This window comes from Populus trichocarpa, chromosome 14 (assembly GCF_000002775.5).
Source record: "Populus trichocarpa isolate Nisqually-1 chromosome 14, P.trichocarpa_v4.1, whole genome shotgun sequence".
Taxonomy (NCBI): Eukaryota; Viridiplantae; Streptophyta; class Magnoliopsida; order Malpighiales; family Salicaceae; genus Populus; species Populus trichocarpa.
This window is the reverse complement of record NC_037298.2, coordinates 2,661,706-2,685,789: the sequence shown is the minus strand read 5'-3', so window position 1 is coordinate 2,685,789 and position 24,084 is coordinate 2,661,706. Positions and strand designations below refer to the sequence as shown.

General features: G+C 33.1%; 1 protein-coding gene across 1 annotated transcript; it reads left to right on the top strand.

Moving 5' to 3' along the window:
• The first annotated feature begins 14,965 nt into the window (after nucleotides 1-14,965).
• LOC18105002 (calcium uniporter protein 4, mitochondrial) lies at nucleotides 14,966-16,881 on the top strand. The gene is made up of 2 exons (XM_006375000.3): nucleotides 14,966-15,685; nucleotides 16,070-16,881. Exons 1-2 carry the CDS (start codon nucleotides 15,101-15,103, stop codon nucleotides 16,550-16,552), a joined length of 1,068 nt encoding a protein of 355 aa, XP_006375062.1. The 5' UTR covers nucleotides 14,966-15,100; the 3' UTR covers nucleotides 16,553-16,881.
• The last annotated feature ends 7,203 nt before the right edge of the window (nucleotides 16,882-24,084 follow it).

The following is a 24,084-nucleotide window of genomic DNA, read 5'->3' as shown; positions in this document are numbered from 1 at the left end:
TCCTATCATTTATTGCTATTAGTTTCCACAATTCCATCGTCTCTACTCTTGGAAAAGTCTCCATGATTGAGTTTTCCACGACATCACTCGCTATTGCGATCAAGAACACTACAAAAGATTCCAACCCTTTTTGGTCAAAAATTCAATTTGATCCCACAACGTGGACGTTCTTTGTTATCAATCAATCAGCCACGATGAGGGACTTTTCTTTTACAGCTTTTCTCCAACTCAAATTAAGCAACTTTTGTTTTCATGTAATGACTGGATGTAACTTGGTCAAAGGATTTAAATAAAAACACTTCTTTTTGGCTGCCTTTTCCTCAAACATTGGCTAATGGAATATTTATCATGGTATTTTAATATAAAAAAACATTATTATTAAACACAGCCTCACTTAGAGAGTAAAGCAGGTGATTTGACGACTTGACACTGTAAGTTAATTCAATAATTCTATATCCCAAACATCTAAGTTGGATTTTATATTGAATTAGATGAGAATTAACTTAACGAGTCAATACACAACCAATCAATATGATTAAAACCGATTAAAATATGATTTGTTTTTTTTAGAATAATATTGTTTTGGATGGAGAAGGATCATAAAGTGGGTCAAATTTTATAACTATAATGGAAAGTGCAGTCAGTTGTCGACAAGCTCTACTCAGAAAAAACAAAAGTGGGGAAAATTTGAAAGGATCGACCATTTCAGCTCAATAATACTCTCACTCTCTGTTCTCCATCACTTAATTTAACGCAAATACATGGATTGTGCAGCTAATATTCCTGGTTCAAATATTGAGTTTTCAATTATCTTCAATGGAATTGCTGAGGTCTCGAAGATGGTCAGGTCCTAGCAACTTGTTTCTGTGAACGTTCCGATTGTTTTAGGCTGAGTTTGCAGTCAAAATTGGAGGAGCAAGTCACACGAACCTATCGATTTCAGGCAATTTATATTTGACCATAGCTACGTTCTCATAGGAGTTATGACCCCTTGATTTATGCAAGGGCTAGTCTTAGGACTTCTGTGGCTGCAAAATGCCAAAATGTTTTCTCGAGTATTTCGGGAGATAATGAGAGGAATCCCCTTGATTATCTCTGTCTTTTTTTACCATTAAAATAATATTTATTTAAAATACTTCTTTTAGAAAATAATTAACTAATCTCTTTAGTTTTAATCCTTAATATTGGATCACTGCATATTAGTATTCCTTTAAAATTTACTCCTTTTGTTAGTAGTTTTTTATAATTTAATTGTTTTTTAGTCTTTCGGACAAAACTAACTTGTGATTTTAAAAACTAGAAGGGCAAGCACACAAATTATAAAGAAAACAAGGACTAAGTAAAAACTTACTCTATGTACGTAATTTCTAATTTACTCGCCTCGAAGTTTCTCTCGTGACAGAAAGAGTACTAGTGGAGTGTAGATTACAGAACTAACCCTCTTGAATTTGCCATCGAATCCATCAAGCCAAGATTATTAACCCTGGCCAGATCGTTGTGTTGATTCCATGACCTAGTCGAGTCGACAGTCTCCGTCCAAGTGTCAAAAAAATTCACCCTATAATAATTTTATTTGACCCGATCAATTTAATGAATCAAGTTATGATCCATTGATTAAATCAAAATCTAATTTGATATTTTTATTTTTTAAAAGCAACAACATTTATTTTTTAAAAAAAATTATTTATTAATCCCAATCAACTTATTTAATCAATGATCCAAACCCCACACAAATCCGTCGACCGTAGATCAAAATTAATAGCTATGTATTTAGAGAAGAGGAATATCCCTTCCCGCACCAAGAATTATATGTTTCAAAGCTCATGGAATATTCACATTCATCTAAGTAGCATGTGAAAACGCATCTATCTTGAAGCTTAACATGAATGGAATTTACATTGAAATTTAAGCATCATGATGTAAGCATATCAAATGACAATGACGACTGTGAGAGAATATGAATAAATTCCACTGCAGAGTTCGTATCTGTTCACAGCTAGATATGAATCTATTAAAGTAACAACAACATCTTTTTATAAAATTAAAGATTTAATCTCAAAGGGTTGATATGAGAATAAATTTATTATTATTATTATTATTATTTTAATTTTATGAAACTGGTGTGAAAATGTATTTTTAAAATCATATAAATAAATATTTGATTTTAATTAACGAGCAAACTAATTTTTTTTTCTTAAAAGGAGAGAACTAAAAAACTCAGCCGAAGCAAAGGAAGTTGCCTCCATATATTGGCACAAAATATCAACTACATTAGATATGCCTAGGTGTGCGTATACCAACAGCATCTACCCAGTGGCATTTCGAACAAAGAAAGATTCCCCAGTAAAATTACACCCTTTATATAAACCCTAATTTGCCAAATAATTGCAAAGTATATGGTGCACATATTTATATTTTTCAATAAGACCATTGACAAACCTTCTATATATATATATATATATATATATATATAGGCATGTATTCCTTTTTTTTTCTTTTTGGATCAGCAAACATTGCTGGTACAAGAAGCTACAATGAGATTACGATTCCCCAAATCTCAAGCCGGCATCATTTGTCTAGCTAGTAGCTACTGGTTGAAAGAAGTAGCATGCATGGATTCTGAAGGATGGCTGCTTTTCTTCCCAATTTGATAATTTCAAACCACCTCCAAGAATATATATATATATACATGTAACTTTCAAGAATATATATTTGTCAAATGTCAGTTGTTCTCTCTCTGTTCTTTTTTCCTTGAAAGAAGCAGGGAAATAGTTAGTGTAAATGGCAAATTTATAGCCGTCACAGGTAACGTTAATCACTATTAAAACTATTGTTATTAACTCGGCACGGCTCTACGGCCAATATAAAATTTAGTTAATATGCTCCTGATCTAGATTGGATTTAAAAAAAAATTCAACTTGAAATGGATTTTTTAAATTTAGTTAATCTCATTAAAAATCATTGATTTTTTCAAAATAATTTGAAAATAATATTATTTTAATTTTAATTTTTTTAAATATATCCATCTGAGTTAACTCTCCTAACCCCGGCTTTGCACTAAATTATCTTAAATAACTGTGGCTGCAACTGACTTCGAATGAATCAATTGCAGGTGTGCACTTGTTAGAGGAATCCAAACTGGTACACATTTAGCCACAAAAAGGGGACATGGCCCTTGCGATTAATGAATCCGAAGCTGATTCTTGGAGTGCTGAAACCGACTCAAGCCCTATTTGTTCATCCTATATAATTTAATATACTCTGCATATCATATATACTTCATCGCTCTCACTCCTGTCAATTTCTTTCGAATAATGTGTTTTAGTGCTTCAGATTCGGACCGCATTGCACCCACAAAGGACGTGGTTAAAGTTTTTGCAAGCATTCTTTCGAGGTCTAATAACAACATGAACCTAATCAGTGCACCTGCTTTATGATCAATTTAATTGGTTCCAAGTCACCATTAACGCTGATGTGTTTTTAAATTAATTAAGTTGAAAACGTGAAAGCTATTAGTTGGAGTAGGTAACTTTTTTCTGGAAAAAAAATGAATCGACATTGAGTTAATTATCTCACTCTAATCCGATATCCAACATATATACAAGTTGCTACATCACCATCTTTTACGAGTTCCTTTCACCCATTTCTTTCTTATAGTTTTATAATTCTCCTTTTCTCGCACCAAGAATTCCTGTTGTCTTCTTCATTTTCTTTCGGGAAAGTGTAATCCAAGAAGAACGATGTTATTAAAGTTAAAACAGGAGACCAAGAAGACAACAGCACATGGGACTGAGAATAATCAATGCTATATAACACCATTAGCATTAAAAAAATTAATAATCAGCCTATTAATCCTGGGTGGCACTAAGGAATCCTCAACTTTTCTATTGAAGTTGATGGAAGAGGATTTTTATAGTCCTTGGTTAATTTATTTTGGAATTGTTTTTCAACTTTTATCTGTTTCGTTTATAAATGTGGATAAGAACTGCAGCTTCATCTGACTTTTCAAATTAAAAATATTATTTTAATTATTTTTTATGAAACATGCATTACGATAATTACAATAATGTAGCCATGCTCGCATTTCTAAACGGAGCATTAGGCCATGTTTTTTTTTTTGAAAAGTGATTTTTGAAAAATTATTTTTTAAACTTTTCTGTATTTGTTTGCCATTAGAAAAGTTGGTCAACAGAAAATACTTTTCAGTCAAAGAAAAATTTGACTTGGTTTTCAGGAAAGTGTTTTTCTGGAAAATCTGGGCGGAAAACACTTTCCGGAAGTTGTGAAAAATTTAAAAATGTCATATTATTTGCTGATTATATCAAATTTGGTCCTCAAACTTTTGATTACTATATATATATATATATTGTTTTGAATATTTATTTTTCAATTTCATCTCTTAAAATTTAATTTTTATATTAATTTTGGTCCTTATTTTTATAATTGTTATTTACTTTTCCCTTATCATTTTTTAATTGAAATTTTTTATTTATCAAATTTGATCCTTATTCTTTTGATTGTTACTTATTTTATTTGAAATAATTTATGAAATGTTAATTATTATTATTTTAATTTCTTCATCTTTTATTATTTTTTTATTTTTTAGATTTGATCTCTATTATTTTGATTATTATTTATTTTATTTGAGATAATTTATGAAATTATTTTTTTTTCAATTTCATTCTCATTCAACTTTTTAATTTGTAAGATTTGTTCCTCATTATTTTAATAAACTTGAAAAAAATAAAACATTAATAAGTTATTTTTCAGCTCATTTTCCATGACGTAACCAAACACTAGAAAATATTTTCTAACGTATTTTTCTTTACACTACCAAACATCACAAAATAATTCACTTTTCTAAAAATTACTTTTCAAAAAGAAATTACTTTATATTTTACTTTTCAATCACCTCAATCACCAGAGATTAAATAGACTTCCATGTTCTTTTGCGATTAGTATTCAGCAACTTTTATATCTAGGTTAATGTAGGTTTTCAAATCTGGGCTTCTTTTTTTCATTTTTATCATGCTTATAGCATTTTCTAGCAACCGGATTAATGCCATGGCGTCACTCTCTCCTCTTCCTTTGGGCTAATTAATTTTAGATGGCCCTTCTTTTGGCATGGTATCATGAATAATTATAGACCATCTTGCTTAATCATTTTTGGATGTGATTAACGTATGATTGTAATAATGTAAAGATCTAGCATAAATAAACATGTATGGAACATTATATATGATGTCATTGACAAAAATATAATCACAGAGGAATAGTGGTGCATTCCTCATGTGGCAGATCATTAAGTGGTTGGAGGAGCTTTTTCTTATTTATATTGTAATTCTCCAAGCTCATGAATCCCATAATTCAAATAATGTCTAGCTAGTGGCTAAGTGGACCTCGTCGGAAAAAAGCTTGTTTTTGTCACCAAAATGCTATCATTATTTCTATGAGGTCAGTCTCCATAGTTTCAAAAGCCAACACTAGTAAAATTCAGTGGGCTTACGCAGAAACAATTCATTCCTAAAGCAAAGATTTCATCAAACTTTTATGGCATGAAGTTGCAATATTAGTTGAAAATCACAAGCATTTCACTAATTATTGTTTTGTCTAATAAAGGAAATTGAGCGGTGCCATGGCGGATTCCAACAACGGGGAGACCCTTGGGTTTGGGAAGTCATGATGGTGATGGTGTTTCCACGCCAAGTGCGCCAACAATTCTTACATGGGATTCTGTCTGTTTTAGTGTAAGGCAAGAGGGGGGACCGAGAAGCCATGATTTATGGATTAATGTGATGATGATTCAAACGCGCATTCCGCCATTTTTACTGTAGAGATGAATTGGATGGTGGCTAACATCTACTGTGCTCGTGGGAAGATGGGGGTAGTAGACTTCCCACTAGCTTGTAAAGAATCTCTTACACGCACGCACGCACACAATTGGAATCGACTGCCTAACATGATTCCTAGCCCCCAATTTGTTGGGATTCTTTAATTCTTATTCAGTTAATAAACAAGGATTCTTGGAGTGAAGATTTCTCTTCTTTGATGGATTCTTCTAATGTTTTCTTCGTTACTTGTCACTCATCGTTTTTGGATAAAAATCTCTCTACTTTTTTTTATAGATCGCTGACCCACTTGATTTATTTAAGAATCCCAAAATCCGTCGGCACCATTATCCTTTAATTAGATCCAATTTCTTTTACCTAAAACAGAATCGTTATCTTTATGTTCTATAAGAACATGTGAGGCATTATTACTCTCGATATTCATCGTCAACAGCAAAGTACTTCAGGGATAATTAACTAATGTTTTTATGCTTATAAAGGTTGCATATGCTTAGGTTTATCTCTGAAATTTAATCAAATAATAGTTGATTTTATTATGTTTTCACAAGTCCCATCTACACACCGAATGAATTGTCAATAAACTTTGTTCCAGTTAAGGTTAATTTGAGCTGTCCAAAGACGAATACGAATACTAGGATAACACCACTGTCAAGAAGCTTTCTTTATCTAGCTCAAATCCGACTGTTCAAAATGAATAACGTGGCACGATTTTAGCGATGAAGAGTCACCCAACAAGTATGGGGGGACTTCTGCTTACTTTCGGCATTTTGCTAACAAAATTCTCTCACATCTCTTCCATTCTCACACCAAATAATGAATCGCATGCATTTACGAGGCAGTAGGTTTCTAAAACTTTTCGTCATTTTCTCGACCGTGTTAAGTGTTATAGTATTATTTTGGACAATAAATTAATGAGAAAGGGATATATTTATCAACGATCATGTTTTATTCAATTAGCTTCACCATTAAAACCTTTGAAAAACTGTAAAGTAATCTTCTTAAAAATTTAAATTATTAAATGAGATTTGAAAATATAATTTATAAAACATAGTTATTGATTAGAAAAAAATTAAAATGATAAGATTCGAACTTTCTTATAACTATTTAATTACTAAAATTATGTTAAAGAATCATCTAAAATCTAAAATAAGCTATTAATTAAATGAAATTTTAAAATATAATTTAGATTATTTTTTAAAATGAATTTAAATGAAATAGTCTGAAGAAAATCAGGTCCTTAATTAATGGGTACTGTCAAATAGATTAGTGATCAAATAGGAGTTTTTTCGATCCGTCTCAGAACTGATCAAATAGGGAAAAATATGCCCGATCCCTCAATTATTTAAAGACTTTTTTACGGTCTTTGACTTTATCGTTCTATGTAGTCCCTTCTCCATTGTCGACGGCCAACTGGGTGCTTTAGTTTGCAAGATATTTTTCAAGTCTTACATTTATAATCTTAGACTAGATCGATGATGCGTACCGCGTGAAGTATATATATCAATATATTATTTATCCCTCCTTTGGTGCGTACATGCTAGAAGTAAAACTACACATAAAGTTAAAGTTGTTTATGAATTTTAGAATTCCCTCTGTGCTTTAGTTTCCGTGAATCTTCTACATCTTGATTTCCAAGTGAAACGATGAAGTAGTTCCGTAAAGAATTCTAAAAGCAAAGGCATTTCCCATCTTAGCATTCCTATAATAACGAAAGCTAGAAATCGAAAAACACAACCCAATTACAACCAGGAACTCACGTCACGAAAAAAATAAAAAGAATTCAATGTTTATTGTGGTAGTAAACGCATGCGTACATGGAAGCAAGGCATGGGGAATTTAGTAGAGAAATTAAGAGAAATGACTTGTGACGTAAGGACATGCAAAAGAAATGAAAATAAAATCCATCTCTATCGCGGACAGGAGAAGATTATTGCTACGCTTGGATCATATGAGAATATGCTTATAAATGGAAAGTTAATTACTCGAGGGGGATAGAGAGATGCTAACACCACCCACAATTATTTGAAATTTATGGAGGTTCGGTGGGGAAATTAGGAAGCTAAATACAGTTCTTTTTTGTTCTCTCTCTATATATATAATTATTCTAGTGGGAAGATATTGTGAACAGATCATAATTCGTTTGGGACCAAAGGTCCTAAAATGGATTCGTGAGTCATGACTAGGGATGCAAGCTTTCGATTATGGAACAATTTGCATCCATATATATAAAATACGTGGATCTTGGGGTTGAAATGAATGACAAATGAGTCCATCAAGGTTGGATTGTATGGAGAGGATGTGACATTGATGGAAACAAGATTTTGGAATCATCTTTTAGTATAATTTTAATTCATTTTAATAGTAGGATTGAAAACTATGTCCATTGAAATAAAGTAGTGTTTAAAAAAAATATTTGATGCATCGATATTTTTTTTTTTTGGGTTAAAGAGAATTTGTCTTTAAATTTAAATTGTTTTTACCTTAATTCCCTAGATATACAATTAAGACTCTCTAACCAACAAATTCAAAATCATTTCCATTATAGAAAAAAAAAATTGATGTTAAAACTTTGGATAAAGATTTTGTGATGACCTCAACTCCACTACAATCCCTTTCACTTGACTAATTAGCAAAGCAAAAGCTTGCCAATTGTCCACAAATTAAAGTCAGAACCACCACCCCACGTTGCTTCCGGTCTACGCTTAAGAGACGCAGCTCATTTCTGGCCTGACCTTGGGCATGTCCCTCTTACAAATTGCATCAATTGGAAACACTCACGAATATCTGCAGTTTTCAAACAGGCATCTTTTTTTGAACCAGGTGGAAGATTTTGTTTCCTATGGCTTCATCTGGGAATGAATGGAGAAGTTATTACACGTGTACTGGAGTCATGCAGATCAAAATTGTTTAAGTATAAAGAAAAGGGGTTAGTGTTATAAGTTGTTAAACCCGATCCAGTCTAATAAGTTGATTCAAGTAATCTAGTATTTGAAACAATTTATTACAATTTTTTTTTTCATACTTCAAATCATTCAAATCAAATAAAAAATCATGTGATTAATAAAAAATCATATCGGTCAATCATCTGGATCAGGTTTTTAATAAAATCAAATAAAAAATTAACTTAGCAAAACTTGTACAATTTAAATGAGCTAGACTTGATCAGTCGACAACCAAAAATATTATTTTAGAAAAAATAACTCACAGTATATATAATTCACAAGTTAATATAATAATTTAATGATGCATCTTTTTTTCAAGTTACTCTCAAATTAAATCTAACAATTATATATATATATATATATATATATATATATATATATATATATATATATATATATATATATATTTTTTATTAGCGTGGGGTGTCCGTGCCAGCTTACGCGCACCACGACTATTCCCCACGGCCCACTGAATATCCTGTAAGCCCAGTGAGCAGGTAAGACATCGCGGGGGTGACAAGCATGCACATAGAGGGTCGAATCCAGGACGGGAACGGAACAAGTCACACGATTGACTACAACGGATAGTCCCTCAAGTGCCTAAAATTATATTATTAATGGTTGCCGTCAACGTCAGTCCACATATATCCACACATTTCTATCAGACTTTTCATCAACTTTTTTTATTTTTAATTAAAACCTTTCACTTCCTTTGCCACCATAAAATATCTGCATCAATTTTTTGTTTGACGAATATCATTTTTACGCAACAGGCTTAATTAGCTACAGGCAGGATAACTTTCTGTAATGAAATGAGGTTCAAATCTTAATTATGATTACTATTGTTTAATTATAATTACGTTAATTACGTTCTAGGAAATATTATTTTTTTATTATATAACTCAAAGCCCGTTAGACCTTCTAAGGAAATATGTTATTAGTACTTGATATGCATTTAAATATTTCAAAAGATAGTTTTTTTCTCCAAATTTTTTTTTATCGAGTTTACTTTTCAAAATAATTAATTTTCCGACAAAAAAATTGGGGCTTTAATTTAATACAATTTGAATGTAATTGATGAAGAGGACACTAAAGTACCCAGCAACACATATAGCTTTGGCGAGTAACAAGTACTGTTGTCTTTTCTGAACCTACTCCTTCCGTCTTGTAAGAAAAAAATCTTAGAGATAAATGTTGAGTTTTCTAGGATTGCACTACATCCACTCGAAATATCTTTCATTTTTTTTATTTTTAATGCTATTCAATCTGTTTTTTAAAATATTATTATTTAAAAAAATATTAAATTAATATTTTTAAGTGTTTTTTTTATAGTTTTGATGTATTAATATTAAAAATAAAAAAATTATTTTGATGTATTTTTAATTAAAAACTATTTTTTAAAAAATCATGCACTGTACTATTAAAGAAACTATATTATATAAGAAAAATAATATCAAAAAGTTAATTATTAGGTGGACTTCCACATTTCAGGGCTACAACTAAATGATATTATAGTGGACTATACAGCACTGGATATTGTACAGGAATTGTTACATGGTTGTTATTTTTTGTTTGTATATATAACAACACTGCTTCATGTATTTTATAGAGTTATGCTACTTCTGTATTTATAATATTTTTCCTGTTTCATTTTCCCTTTTTAATTACTTTTTTATAGCAATAATTCTGGAAAGAGACAATTTTGATACATATGAAAACTTACTCATTCGTCTATTTATGGTCATTTGCAATATTCAATTAGTGTTATTAAAACCAAATCGGTGTAAATAAAGATTTTCTTAAAAAGTAATTTGGTGTTAACTGGTTAAACTTGAATGAATTGATAAGTTTGTTTGAGTGGAAGCATCAATTAAAAGGAAGAAGGTTTGGATTAGAGAAAAAAATAAAATTATTTTTGAACTTTTATTTAATAACTTAAATTTTTAATTAAAATGAGTTATTTTTAACATAGTATTAGTTTATATCAATATAATCAATGACATACATTAAAAAAATGGAAATATATCATTTTAATTAAAAAAAAAGGTCCTACAACAAGCACGTGTGATTTTAATTAAAATAAGGGATACCCTACTTTGTTTAAAAAATAAAACAATTTTCTTTTTTTTTTATCTTCAAAAAGAAATAAAACACATTGTTATGTGATTTCTTCATCTCCTCTGTTATTTGGCTGTGGTAATATATAGCTAATTTATTTTTATTTTTTAATGGACTGGTGGTGGACGCATTATTAACTTTTTAATTTTTTTTCAGTGTTAGGTATCATGCATCTAAAGCATGTATTAACTTTTTTGGCACCGATCGATAAGTAATGATCCTAAAGGTTGATTTGGAAAAGTTGTGACTGTGATTTTTAAAAAATTATAATTTATAATTTATAAAAATAATACATGGAAAGGATCATAATATTAACTTTTAAAGTATTTAAAAGTTGTCGTTATAGTTAAAAGCCGCAGTTACATCTAAAATGATGATTCTTAAACGGTCACTAAGTATTATTAGTTTCTTCTTAGTCAAACAAATATCATTGGATCATTTTTTGAAAGCATTTCCCATTTCCTGACAAAAAATATTTCCCATTAAATTGAAAAGATTTTCTTCCTAAGAAGATAAAACATCCAACCCGCATGTAATTGAATTAATATCTTTACCTTTTACGAGTAAGAGTTTCCAAACATTGCACATTGATAAATGAAGAAATAAATTTTTACCAGTATATCTTTATTAAAAATTAATATATAAAAAAAAATTATAAGCATAAATTTTCAAGAAAACAAGCACATTTCAATGAAGGCGCGCTAAGTTTGACAATGCCAAGCTTCGGGACGCTAGGCTTGCCAGAGCGTCATGCCCTAGGCATGCTTGGTCTGGCACTAGCCAAACCCAAACATGACAGGGTTTGGTAGTGTGCCAAACTCCGAAAATATTGAATATAGCACTAACCAGATCTTAACGTGATTGGGTTTAGCAGTGTGCCAAGCCCTGGAAATGCAGGATATGACGCTAGCCAGACCATGACGTGATTGGGCTTAGTAATGTGCCAAGCTCGGGCACACCCAATAGAATGATCATATCCTCTCTTGGCATGTCCAAGAAAATGATCATCCTTCCTTGACACACCTAAGAGAATAAAGTAATGTGGGTCTAGCGAACATGTCAAACTCAAGGTACTTAGACTTGATATTTAGCCAAATCCAAGGTAACGTGGGTCTGGTAAACATGCCAGACCTAAAGCAATTAGACATGGTAGTCCGCCAAGTCCAAGGTAACGTGGGTTTGACAAACATGCCAGACTGAAGTACATGGGCTTGGCAGTTAGCCAAGTCCAAGGTAAAATGGGTTTGACAAACATGTCAGACCCAAGACACTTGCTTGGCAGTCCGATTAATTCAAGGTAATAACCATCCTCCCACACATCCTTTCGGGGACACACCCAAAGGAATGACCATTCTCCCTTGACACACCCAAGGAAATGACCATCCTCCATTTGCATAACCAATGGAATGAGGTAATGTGGGCCTAGCAAACATGTCAGACCCAGGGTACTTGAACTTGGTCATCCATCAAATCTAAGGTAACGTGGGTCTAGTAAACATGTTAGATCAAGGAACTTGGACTTGGCAGTCAGCCAAATCCAAGATAACATGGGTCTATCAAACATGTCAAACTCGAGGTACTTAGATTTGGCCCTCCGCAAAATCTAAGGTAACGTGGGTCTGGCAAAAATATCAAACCCAAAGCACTTGAACTTGAAAATCCAGAAAGTTTAAGGTAACGATCATCCTCCATTGACACGTTCAAAGAAATGTTCATCCTCCCTTAGCATGCCCAAAAGAATAAGGTAATATGGGTTTGGCGAGCATATCAAACCCAAGGTACTTGGACTTGGCATTTAGCCAAGTCCGGGATAACATGGGTTTGACAAACATGCCTAACTTAAGGCAATTGAACTTGGAAGACAATCAAGTCCATTGCACTTGGACTTGGCAATCAGCCAAGACCAAGATAACATGGGTCTGGAAAATATTTCAGACCTAAGATATTTATACTTAACAGTTAGCCAAGTTCAAGGTAACATGAGTCTGGAAAACATGTCAGACCCAAAGCGCTTAGACTTGGCAGTCCGACAAATCTAAGGTAACGACCATCCTTCCCTGGGCACATCCAAGAGAATGACCACATCCTCTTTAGGGCACACCCAAGTTGACCATCCTCCTTTAGCACATCCAAGGAAATGATTATCCTCTCTTGGCACATCCAAGAAAATAAGGTAATGTGGGTCTGGCATGTTGTACTTAGACTTGGTCATTCGCCAAATCTAAGGTAACGTGGGTCTAACAAACATGTCAAACTCAATGCATTTGGACTTAGCAGTCCAGCAAATTCAAGGTAACGATCATCCTCCCTTGGCATGCCCAAGAGAATGACCATCCTCCCTTGGCACGCCCAAGGGGATGACCATCCTACCTAGGGCACTCCCAAGAGGATGACCCTCCTCCTTTGAGTCTAGTCTAGGGGAAAAGCTCAACCCCCATAAGCTCAGCTACAACTAACGTCTTGAACTCTAATCTCCCTGCACTTTTTAGGTGCATAAAAGTTATCCAGGAACCTACCATATTTTTATCAAATATTAATATAGATGTAAGGGATATTTATACCCCATTAAATACTATTAGGGTAAAATTATACTTCAGACCCTTGTCTTCAAAAAAACAAGACTCGTGGGTTATAAATACACCATGAAACCTTTAAATCAAAGGTTCACAATCTTCATTCTCTATTGTATATGTATTTTTAGAGCATTTTTCTCTAAGATATTATTGTATTTTTTTCTCTAAAAAGATATTTATTTAAGTATCAGAGTGTCCCTACCTACACCAAAAAAGATTTTTTTTGCAGGTATTAGCCACTTTGACCTACTAAACACTAAGTATATGCCATCAACTATCTTAAATATGAAAGGTGAATGAGATTTCTATGACCGATTATCTACTCGAGAGCCTTATTTCTAGGCTACTTACAATTTTTGAGACTTCATAATAAACATTAGAATCCTTTCAGAGCTTGAGATACCCTTGATAGGAGAATTCTTAAAATTTTATTAGTACATTAACCATTATTTATTTTGCATAAAATATTTTACTTATGAAAAATGTAAAATATTTTATGTGATAAGAAAAAAAAAATCTTCCGAGGTCCATAAGAAATGATGTAAAAATATTAATATCAGCATATTTTCTCTAGCTATTAGATTATTGGACTGAAATAATAAAATAATCAATTGACATTAGAGCATGGTCATTGAAGGCATTGCACTCTAAGTTTACAACTAGGAGTAGTCTAACACAGGACGACGAGTAGTAACAATGGAATTCAACTTAGCGTCATAAACACTTGTTAAAGTCAGTCTAATTTGATAGATTGAACTCGAAAATTTCAGAACTTAAAACTTAACTCAAAATGAGTTTTTTTTATTGAAATAAACGAAACATTGAACCTATGAAATTTGGTTCACTCAACCGAACTATCGGAACAACACAAAAATATAAAATAAAACAATATTATTTTTATAAAAATAGTTGATATAATTTTATCTAATGATATTGTTATTATCTCAAGTAGATAAAAACATTGAATCTATAAATACATTTTGTTGGAGAAAAAAAATATAATGTTTTTAAAATAAATTTGTATTTTTTAAATATAAATTAAAAAAACTCTTCCTCTCCAAAGATGTTTGAGATAATAGTATAAAATGCTTCTTAGAATAACTTTTTATTTAAAAATATATTAAAGTAATTTTTTTTATATTTTTTTAATTTTTATACTAGCATATCAAAATCATTATAAAATACTAAAATATATTGATTTAATATATTTTTAAGATAAAAATATTTTTGAAAAGCATCTAAAAACATAAACACCTCATTGTAAATGCCTGTTTGAAAATTGAGATTTTTAAATATTTAGAATTAATTTAGAATTAATTTTATAAAATATTATTATTTTAATATATTTTTAAATAAAAACACAAATTAAAGAATAATCACTGCAACATTACCGCACACTCTCAGGCGGTAGGATGGCGGTAGGATATCTATACCTATAAATGGTAAAAACTGATTCCGTGCAGAAAGGGAAAGAAAATGATTCCATCCGATATATCGCCATTTTCATTTCCAGATTCTCCTCCATCTTTGGACCCTATATATACCCCTCCTCATTCTCCCCCAGCACACCTCAACCTTCCTCATTCAACAGCTTGAAAACCCTCAAATCTTATCAAATATGGCTTTTCGAAAATTATTTTCGAAGGGTACCATCACCAGCGGTTGTCGAGTTCCATCACCTGCGGCAACTCTAGACCACTCATCATCACCCATTAAACCCCTTACAACGCCACAAAATAATGCCCCATCAAAAACCAACCTACACAAAGAGCCTCTCACCGGAGATTCAGTCGATAAAGGATTGTTCCGGCGATTCCTCCACCGTAGAGCTGTTAACCAGTTACCAGAGTTCATCTCCATTCCGATTGGAGAGAAGTTAAGAGAAAAGCTCAAAGGGTTCAACATTTCCAGTGACCGGCTCCACCTAGATGGTCTGACCCCACCGGAACAGGTCGCCGGAGAGGCGAATACTTTCGGAATTTCTGTTGAGAATGCGAAGAAGGTCCTGAGGGTTTCTCTGATGGAGAAGTTGAAGGCGAGACTTAGAGAGATCCCAAAAGTATCGATTATGTATTCGGAGTTTGTTAAAGTCTGTGTCGATGAGTGTGGAAATGAATATCAAGGTGTTGAGTTTGCTAGGTTGATTGATCAGTCTGGAAACGTCATCGTTTTAGGGAACATTGTGTATCTCAGGCCTGAGCAGGTATTAATTACTTTTATTTGATTAATTAATTAACTGGTAGTTTTTGTCTATGTGTAGCATATTTTTATTTGATAAAAAAATTTAAGAAAATCAAAACATATTATTTTCTTAAAGGTTTTTTCTAATAATTCATTCTGAATCGACATGTCACCGAATTATTTATTGGGCTGTTCCGAGTCTAATAACAGCGATACATACTACTTATGATCCAAGTGGTTTGTGTGTGGCTGTCCTATGTCGACTTGTTTTCCTGGACTTGCCATTTGCCATGGGACAGCCAAAGAAATATTATCATGATAATGATATTCTGATTAAGTCTAATTTATGCAATTCTGCTCATCACGCTAATCATCAACACCTCTAAATTTCTTTTTTGTGTACCAGGTGGCGAAATCAATGGAGCACATGATATCACAGACCATGGCAACTCTGAATGATCCAAGAAGAACACAGCTTGAACATATGGAGAAACTAATGGCAATAATTGATAAAAAGGCTAGAACCCAGGTACAAGGGGAGCTTTATTGTGGGCTGGGCTTTATAATGATCCAGACACTTGGGTTCATGAGGCTCACCTTCTGGGAACTTAACTGGGATGTCATGGAGCCGATATGCTTCTTCGTGACCTCCCTTCACTTTGTATTAGCCTATGGTTTCTTCCTTAGAACATCCACCGAGCCTTCTTTTGAAGGGTACTTCCAGCGCCGATTCAAGACCAAACAAAAGAAACTCATGGTGCTTCATGGCTTTGATGTCCAAAAATATAACCAACTTCGCAGAGTTTTTTATCCTAACCTCGGTTATGGCTTACCACAATCCGAATATTACAAACCCGGGCACCCTGAAGACGGGGCCTTAATTTCTTAGCCAATCCATGCATAGGAATGAGTTCGAGCATGTTCCTGCTAATAAAGTAGGGCGTAAAGAATGAATAGAGAACTTTTTGTTACAATGCCAGAAACTTTTTTTCAAGCATCGAATGATCCGACCTTGTTAGAGTTACTAATTGAAGGCTTCGACAAGATGATGAAAATTTGAAGATCCATCATAGCATAGAAGCTGGAGTCAAGCTAACAAAAAGGAACGGGAGTTTGCTGTTCTTATTTTCCTTTCTTTTTTTTTCCTTGTAAGCTGTAAATTATGAAATATAATGCCTCAGTAGAGCGATCCAAATCTTCTTTATTGTTGACGATAAAGATCCAATTGTTAGTAGTGTTTTCATGCCTCTCATCCTTTATAAATCATGCATAAAGACAACAGTTCCATTGCCTTTGAACGATACCTGGTGATCTGGTGACCAGGGATTTTAGGATTCTTAAATCAAATCAATCAAGGCAGCGATTTCTAGCCCTATAAAAAAAGGTAAAGACTTTTATCCCGAAACGATGAGTGTCTTGTAACGAAGAAAACATCAGAAGAATCCATCAATGAATGAGAAAATAAACGATGAGTGTCTTGTAACGAAGAAAACATCAGAAGAATCCATCAAAGAATGAGAAAATTTCACTCCAAGAATCCTTGTTTGTTAACTGAATAAGAATTAAAGAATCCCAGCAAATTGGGGGCTAGGAATCATGTTAGGCAGTCGATTCCATTTGCGTGTGCGCGCAAGAGATTCTTTACAACCTAGTGAGAAGTCTACTTGCACCATTTTCCCTCGTGCATGGTAGATGTTGGCCACCATCAAATTCTTAATTCTACACGACAACAGGTGGAATCTGCACTTGAATCAACATCACATTAATCCATAAATTGATGTTTTCTTGGTTCCCCCTCTTTCCTTGAACTGAAACAGACAGGAAACACCGGCCGGCACCATTACCTTAACTTCCCAAACCACGGGGTCTCCTTGGAATCCGCCATGGCACGGATCCATTTCCTTTATTAGACGCATCAATAATTGGTGAATGCTTATGATTATCAATCTTGCAACTTCATTTTCTTGATAATTACTATCACGTCATAAAGTTCGGCAAGATCCAAACATAGCCCATCAATAAACATTAGAATCCTTTCAGAGCTTGAGATGCCCTTAACAACGGAATTCTCGTATTCTTACAGGAACATTGACACTTGTTTATTTTGCAGAAAATATTTTACATATGAAAAATGTAAAATATATTTTCTGTGATAAAAAAAAGAACACACTTTCATATAAATATTTATTTTATAATTATTATTTATTATTAAAAAATAATGTGTGTGTGTGTGTGGCTTTTGATGGATCTAATTTTTTATTTCATCATCTCTTTAAAATGAATTCGTAGTAATTATTGGTTATTATTTTTTGAAAAATATAAGTTTTTCTCTTTCCCTTTATTAAAAAAATCCCAAAAATTTTGCTGAAGATTAAAATATTTCATATGCTCCTCCATATACCCCTCCCCCTTGTCCCCCTGCAGGCCTGCACCCTCAACCTCCATTCAACTGCTTCATATGGCGTTTCGGAAATTATTTTCGAGGCGTGCCATCATCAACGGTTATAGAGTTCCATCACCCGCTGGCGCAGCAACTCTAGACCATTCATCATCTCCCATGAGATACAACAGTACCACAAAATAATGCAACGTACAGAACCAACCTACACAAAATGCTTCTCACCGGAGATTCCATCGATAAAGGATTTTTCAGGCGATTCCTTCACCGTAGAGCAGTTGACCGGTTATCAGAGTTCCTCTCCATTCCGGTTGGAGGGAAGTTTAGAGAAAAGCTCAAAGATATCAGCCCTTTCGGAATTTATGTTGAGAATGCGAAGAATATTCTTAGTCTTCTCTGGTAAAGGGAACAATCAAGGCATGTCATCGATGGGGTGGTACTGATAAGGGACAGCGTACATAATGAACTCCGTCGGGAGTTACAGACGACCTAACTAAAGCAGCAGGAAACGAAACGGAACTGCATCTTTATAGAAGGAACTCAACTCCTCGGCTATTGGAGATATGACTGACTCTAAGATAACAGTTCCATTGGCTTTGAACGATAACTGGTGACCAGGGATTTTAGGATTCTTAAATCAATCAATCAAGGCAGCGATTCCTAGCCCTATAAAAAAGGTTAAGACTTTTATCCCGAAACGATGAGTGTCTTGTAACGAAGAAAACATCAGAAGAATCCATCAAAGAATGAGAAAATTTCACTCCAAGAATCCTTGTTTGTTAACTGAATAAGAATTAAAGAATCCCAGCAAATTGGGGGCTAGGAATCATGTTAGGCAGTCGATTCCATTTGCGTGTGTGCGCAAGAGATTCTTTACAACCTAGTGAGAAGTCTACTTGCAACTTTTTCCCTCGTGCATGGTAGATGTTGGCCACCATCAAATTCTTAATTCTACGGGACAACAGGTGGACTCTGCATCACATCAATCCATAAATCCATGTTTTCTCGGTTCCCCCTCTTTCCTTGCACTGAAACAGATAGGATCCCGTGCAAGAATTGTTGGTGCAGTTGGCGTGGGAACACCGGCACCATTACCATAACTTCCCAAACCAAGGGGTCTCCCTTAGTTGGAATCCGCCATGGCACGGATCCATTTCCTTCATTTGACACATCAATAATTTGTGAATGCTTATGATTTTCAATCTTCCTACTTCATTTTCTTGATAATTACTATCACGTCATAAAGTTTTATAAAATCTTTACTTTACTAATGAATTGTTTCTGCGTATGTCCACTGATCAGTAGTGTTTGCTTTTGAAACTATGGAGCCTGACCTAGTTGATATAGTGACGGCATTCTGGTGACAAAAACAAGCATTCTTCCTACGAGGCCCACTTAGCCACTAGACATTATTTGAATTACGGAATTCATGGGTTTGGAGAATTAGAATATAAACAGGGAAAAGCTCCTCCAATCACTTCAGGATCTGCTTGACGAGAAATGCACCAATATTTATATGCGGTTATAATTTCTTCACATCACATCTAATCAAAATATGAAACTTGATTCATCTAGAACTCTAAAACTATATCTAAACAAGTTAATCTGGATTAAATTATTTTAAAAAAATCAAAATAATATCATTTTAAAATTAAAAAAAAATAAAATTTTGAATAGTTTAACCCAAAACTATCAGATCATGAATTAACTAAATTTTTATTAACCATGTAAATTTCTCTATAAACTCTGACTATACCAGGATTTGAGTAGACCCGCGAGGATGATCCAAATTTAATAGCCAAGCTTATAATTGTCGGTCCATGTTTGTTTATGATATATAGTTCTTTGATTTATATATATAAACACCGTACGTATGCATTTTAATCACATCCTAAATGATTAAGCAAGATGACTTATGACTATTCATGCTAAAGGTGGGCCATCTAAAATTAATTATTCCGAAGGAAGAGGAGAGGGCGACACCATAACATTCTGGTCGCTAGAAAAATCAAGCTAATCTCCTAATGCTAAAAGAAAACGAAAAGGAAAAGTAAAAAGGAAAAAGAAAGCCCAAATTTGAAAAACGACATGAATTTAGATATGAAAATAATCAAATATAAATTTCCAAAGGACATGGAAGTCTATATTAATCTCTAGTGCTTCAAAAGTAAAAGAAAGCTTCCTAAAAGTAAAAGCGGGGAAAAGATATAGAAAGCAAAATAATTAAAGGGGAATTGCTCCTGGCACGGATCTGAACAGTTTTTATACTTAAATGACCAAAATATCCACTGCACCTCAGTAAGGAGGATAAAAATCATCCAGCATTGATAGGGTGATTAATTTTGTTTTAATGCTAATAGCTAGTGTTATATATATAGCATTAGTTACTCTCAACTTTTAACTTTAATTACTTTATTCTTAATTGTAGTTTGGCCAAACTCCGTATCATGACTTAGATGAGTGCTCATTGAATTGACTCGGATTGGGTAAAATAATCTTTAACAAAAATATAAAATAAATCGGTTTCATCTAAGTTTTAACAAAGTAATTTGAGTTATGAGTCGAGAGCATGTAGATTTAAAAATTGCACACTTGTAATTAATTAATTCCAAGTTGGTTTTTTTTTTAGATTAACGTGGGTGTCCGGCAACTCGACTCGGGCTCTGAAGTTAACGATCATATAAGTTTCCAGTAGGCCTGAGGTTTGTGGGACTCGAACTGATGAATTCTGAGAAGTAAGCACTGAATCTGACTAGTTGAGTTACACCGTCATGATTAATTCCAAGTCGATTTTAATATAGTTTAATCGGACTGTTTTCTTTCATCTTTTTAAATATTTAAAGACAACAAATAAAAATAAATAAAAATAAAAGAGAACAATTGACATTTGACAAATTGATTATTAATGAAAGTTGCACATATATTCTTGGGGGAGGTGGTTTGACATTTTCCCTAGATATGAAAAGCAGCCATCCTTGAGAATCCATGCATGTTACTTCATTCAACTAGTGGCGATAAAATTATGCCGGCCTGAGATTTGGGGAATCCTAATCTTGCTGTAGCTTCTTGTACCAGCAATGTTTTCAGATTCAATTAATTCGAAGGACGCTAGCTTAAGTTTGCTTGTCATTTAGTATTCACTCTCAAGTAGTGTGAGTGAATTTATTTTTTTATTTTTTATCTCCGATATGAATTATTCAAGGAGATATTGAAAAATAAAATGTGAAGGCACTGCTTCATAAGTATGGATGACTTGTCTAGAATGCAATTATAGAGAGACTCGGTTTTGTTTACGCTAAAACTAGCTCAAAAATATTATTTTTTTGAAAAAAAAAGTACCCCTTTAACGGATATATTGTGTAGTTTCAAGGAGTATATAAGTTCTAAATGAGTAGCTTTATTTTTATAAAATAAATTAAATAATTCTTTTTATATATATAACATGGGTTGTCTAGGCCAACTTATACGCGCACCACGACTAATCTCCGGACCCACTGAACACCCTGCAAGCCCAGTAAACAGGTAAGACACCGCGGGGGTGATAGGCATGCACAAAGAGAATCGAACCCGGGTGCAGAAAAAAAAAAAAACAAATCCCTATCATAATCGCAAGGCCACGACCTCAAGTACAAATTAAATAATTATTTATCAAATGGGTAGATGCTATAGGTATACACTTGCTTTCGTGTCCATGGTGGTTATTTTGTGGAGTAAATTATAAATTAGTCCCTCTATAAATAAATTAATTAGTCCCCTTGTTTCATCTATTTTTTCTATTTATAACTTATTTTATTTTTTATGCTTATATATGGAGGCATCTCCACCTGGTCGGTTGAATTTGCAGTTCTAAGAAATGTTCTTGTTACTTTAATAGATGCATATATCAAGCTCATTAAACATTTAGGCTTAATTCTCCTGTGTAAAAAAAATTAAAAAAAATGAAGGTCTCAAGAGGTTTGAGCGTGCACGTAATTTTAATTAGCGATATTGATGCATTTAACTTCGACTTTTTTTCTGATGGCGACGAGGGCTCGCCGGTTTTCATGTGCCTACAGCCTCCCAGGATGGTCTTTTTCTTACGTAACTGTTTATTCACGTAATCACGTGGAAAGCATGTGCTCCGAATTGTGGAAGGGAAAATTAATTTTGTTCGCATGCTCTTCTTTTCTTCCGACCGAAACTGCAGTCATTCACTGTACTCGAAAAGGAGATGTGCACTTTTGAAATTAAGATCCATTGATGAGTACTTGTCACTGTTAATAAATTCAAACATCAATTCAGGAATTGATAATTTTCAGGATCTAAATTAATTTAGACTATTTAAAAAAAAAATAGCACTGTTCAACTCAATTAAAAATCTAGATTAACTTGTTGTCGAGTTAGCTTGTTATAGGGTAAAATCTTATCAAAACTCGTTGATTTTTTAAAAAAATAAAAATAATTAAAATAAAATTATTTTATTTTTAAAAAAATTTGAAGTTAATTCATATTAACTCTCTCAGTGACCCAGACATGTACCGGATTTTCAAACTATAATACTTGTACAATACTTACCGTTTTATAGAGATATCCTTCTTCTTTTTTAATTAAACTGCCATGGCTGATGGATCTGTAAGCAGGATTAGTTTTATACTCCACTAGTTCTCTTTTGATGTCACGAAAATGAGAAAACTACAAGCACGGTCAAGTGGAAATTACAGTGGACCACGCATGTTATTTTTTATTTTCTAGAACAGGCCCCCCTAGGCTTGGATAGCTTTGCCTTTTACTTTCTTCTCTTTTATTTATTTATTTATTTATTTATGTTGAAATCAAATAGTTAAAATAATATTTTTTCATAAATAATAATAATGCTACAATTTAAAAAATGATTTCAAGAGAAATTAATTTTTTGACTTTTCATGTGATTAATAAAAATAATTATCTCGTATAATATTGCAGGAACGGTCTAACGCTCCGAGCTAGGAGAAAAGATTTTCCTTGATGATTTGTTTTTTTGACAACACGGGTCCTTATGCACTCGTAAATAGCCCATGTCAAGAATTGGCGGAGGCTTCAGTGATGGGTTGTTGGGCCCAACTTGGGGGTAACAAGCACGTGAACAAACCTGGGCCTAGTGCAAAAGGGCTGCTGGGTTCTGCACAGTCACACTTTTTATTTATAAGAAGAACCTTTGAGAAAACGTTGGCCCATGAACGTTAAGGACAGAAAAACAAGCAGCAGTGTTATGATAGGGTTATGTTTAAAAATATTTTTTATTTAAAAATATATTAAAATAATATTTTTTTATTTTTTAAATTTATTTTCAATATTAGATAATCAAAACGATCTGAACATATAAAAAAATTATTTAAAACAATAAAAAAATTATTTTTTAAAAAACAAACAAGATGTGAGTTTATTTGCCAACATATGCTTTGATAGGTAGATTACCGCGCTTCTCTAATGTACGTTGTTGTTAAGGCCTCCCAAATTGACCCACATTTTCATTACACGTAAAAAGAAAAAAAAAACATGGTAGAATTACCCAGTAGATCAATTAGATGACCTGCAAATTATGAGCCTGGTATGGGTTGGGGTTGCTTTTGAACTAGAGTGGAGGTGACTTGATAAATCAACCCACAACCCGGACAAACTCGACTAGATCAATTCAAGTATATATTTTTTTTATTTAAGATGATATTGTTTTAGTTTTTATTTTAATATTATTTAAAATGACATCATTATAAATTAACTTATTGATCCATAGGTTGATTAGGCATGGTAATTATGTTATGAACTTAAGAGATTATGCTATAATGTACGAGGGAAAAGCAATAGATTTTTTTTATAATACTAGTTTAATTTTTTAATCATTCACTGAATTTAGCTGTATGATGAGGTTCACCAGGCTATGGAAAGTTAATCTTGTTGATATTATTATGTTCTCGATGCACCGATCACAGTCTATCAAAGTACCAAACATTTGGAATCTGTAGCTGTGTCCACGAGAATGGCAACGGTGAAGATTATCCAGTGGGCTA

Bases quoted from the DNA above. Each gene is read 5' to 3' on its own strand.
- LOC18105002 (XM_006375000.3), top strand. From the start codon at position 15,101: ATGGCTTTTCGAAAATTATTTTCGAAGGGTACCATCACCAGCGGTTGT. The intron at 15,686-16,069 runs GTATTAATTACT...TTTGTGTACCAG, and splicing joins TGTATCTCAGGCCTGAGCAG to GTGGCGAAATCAATGGAGCA.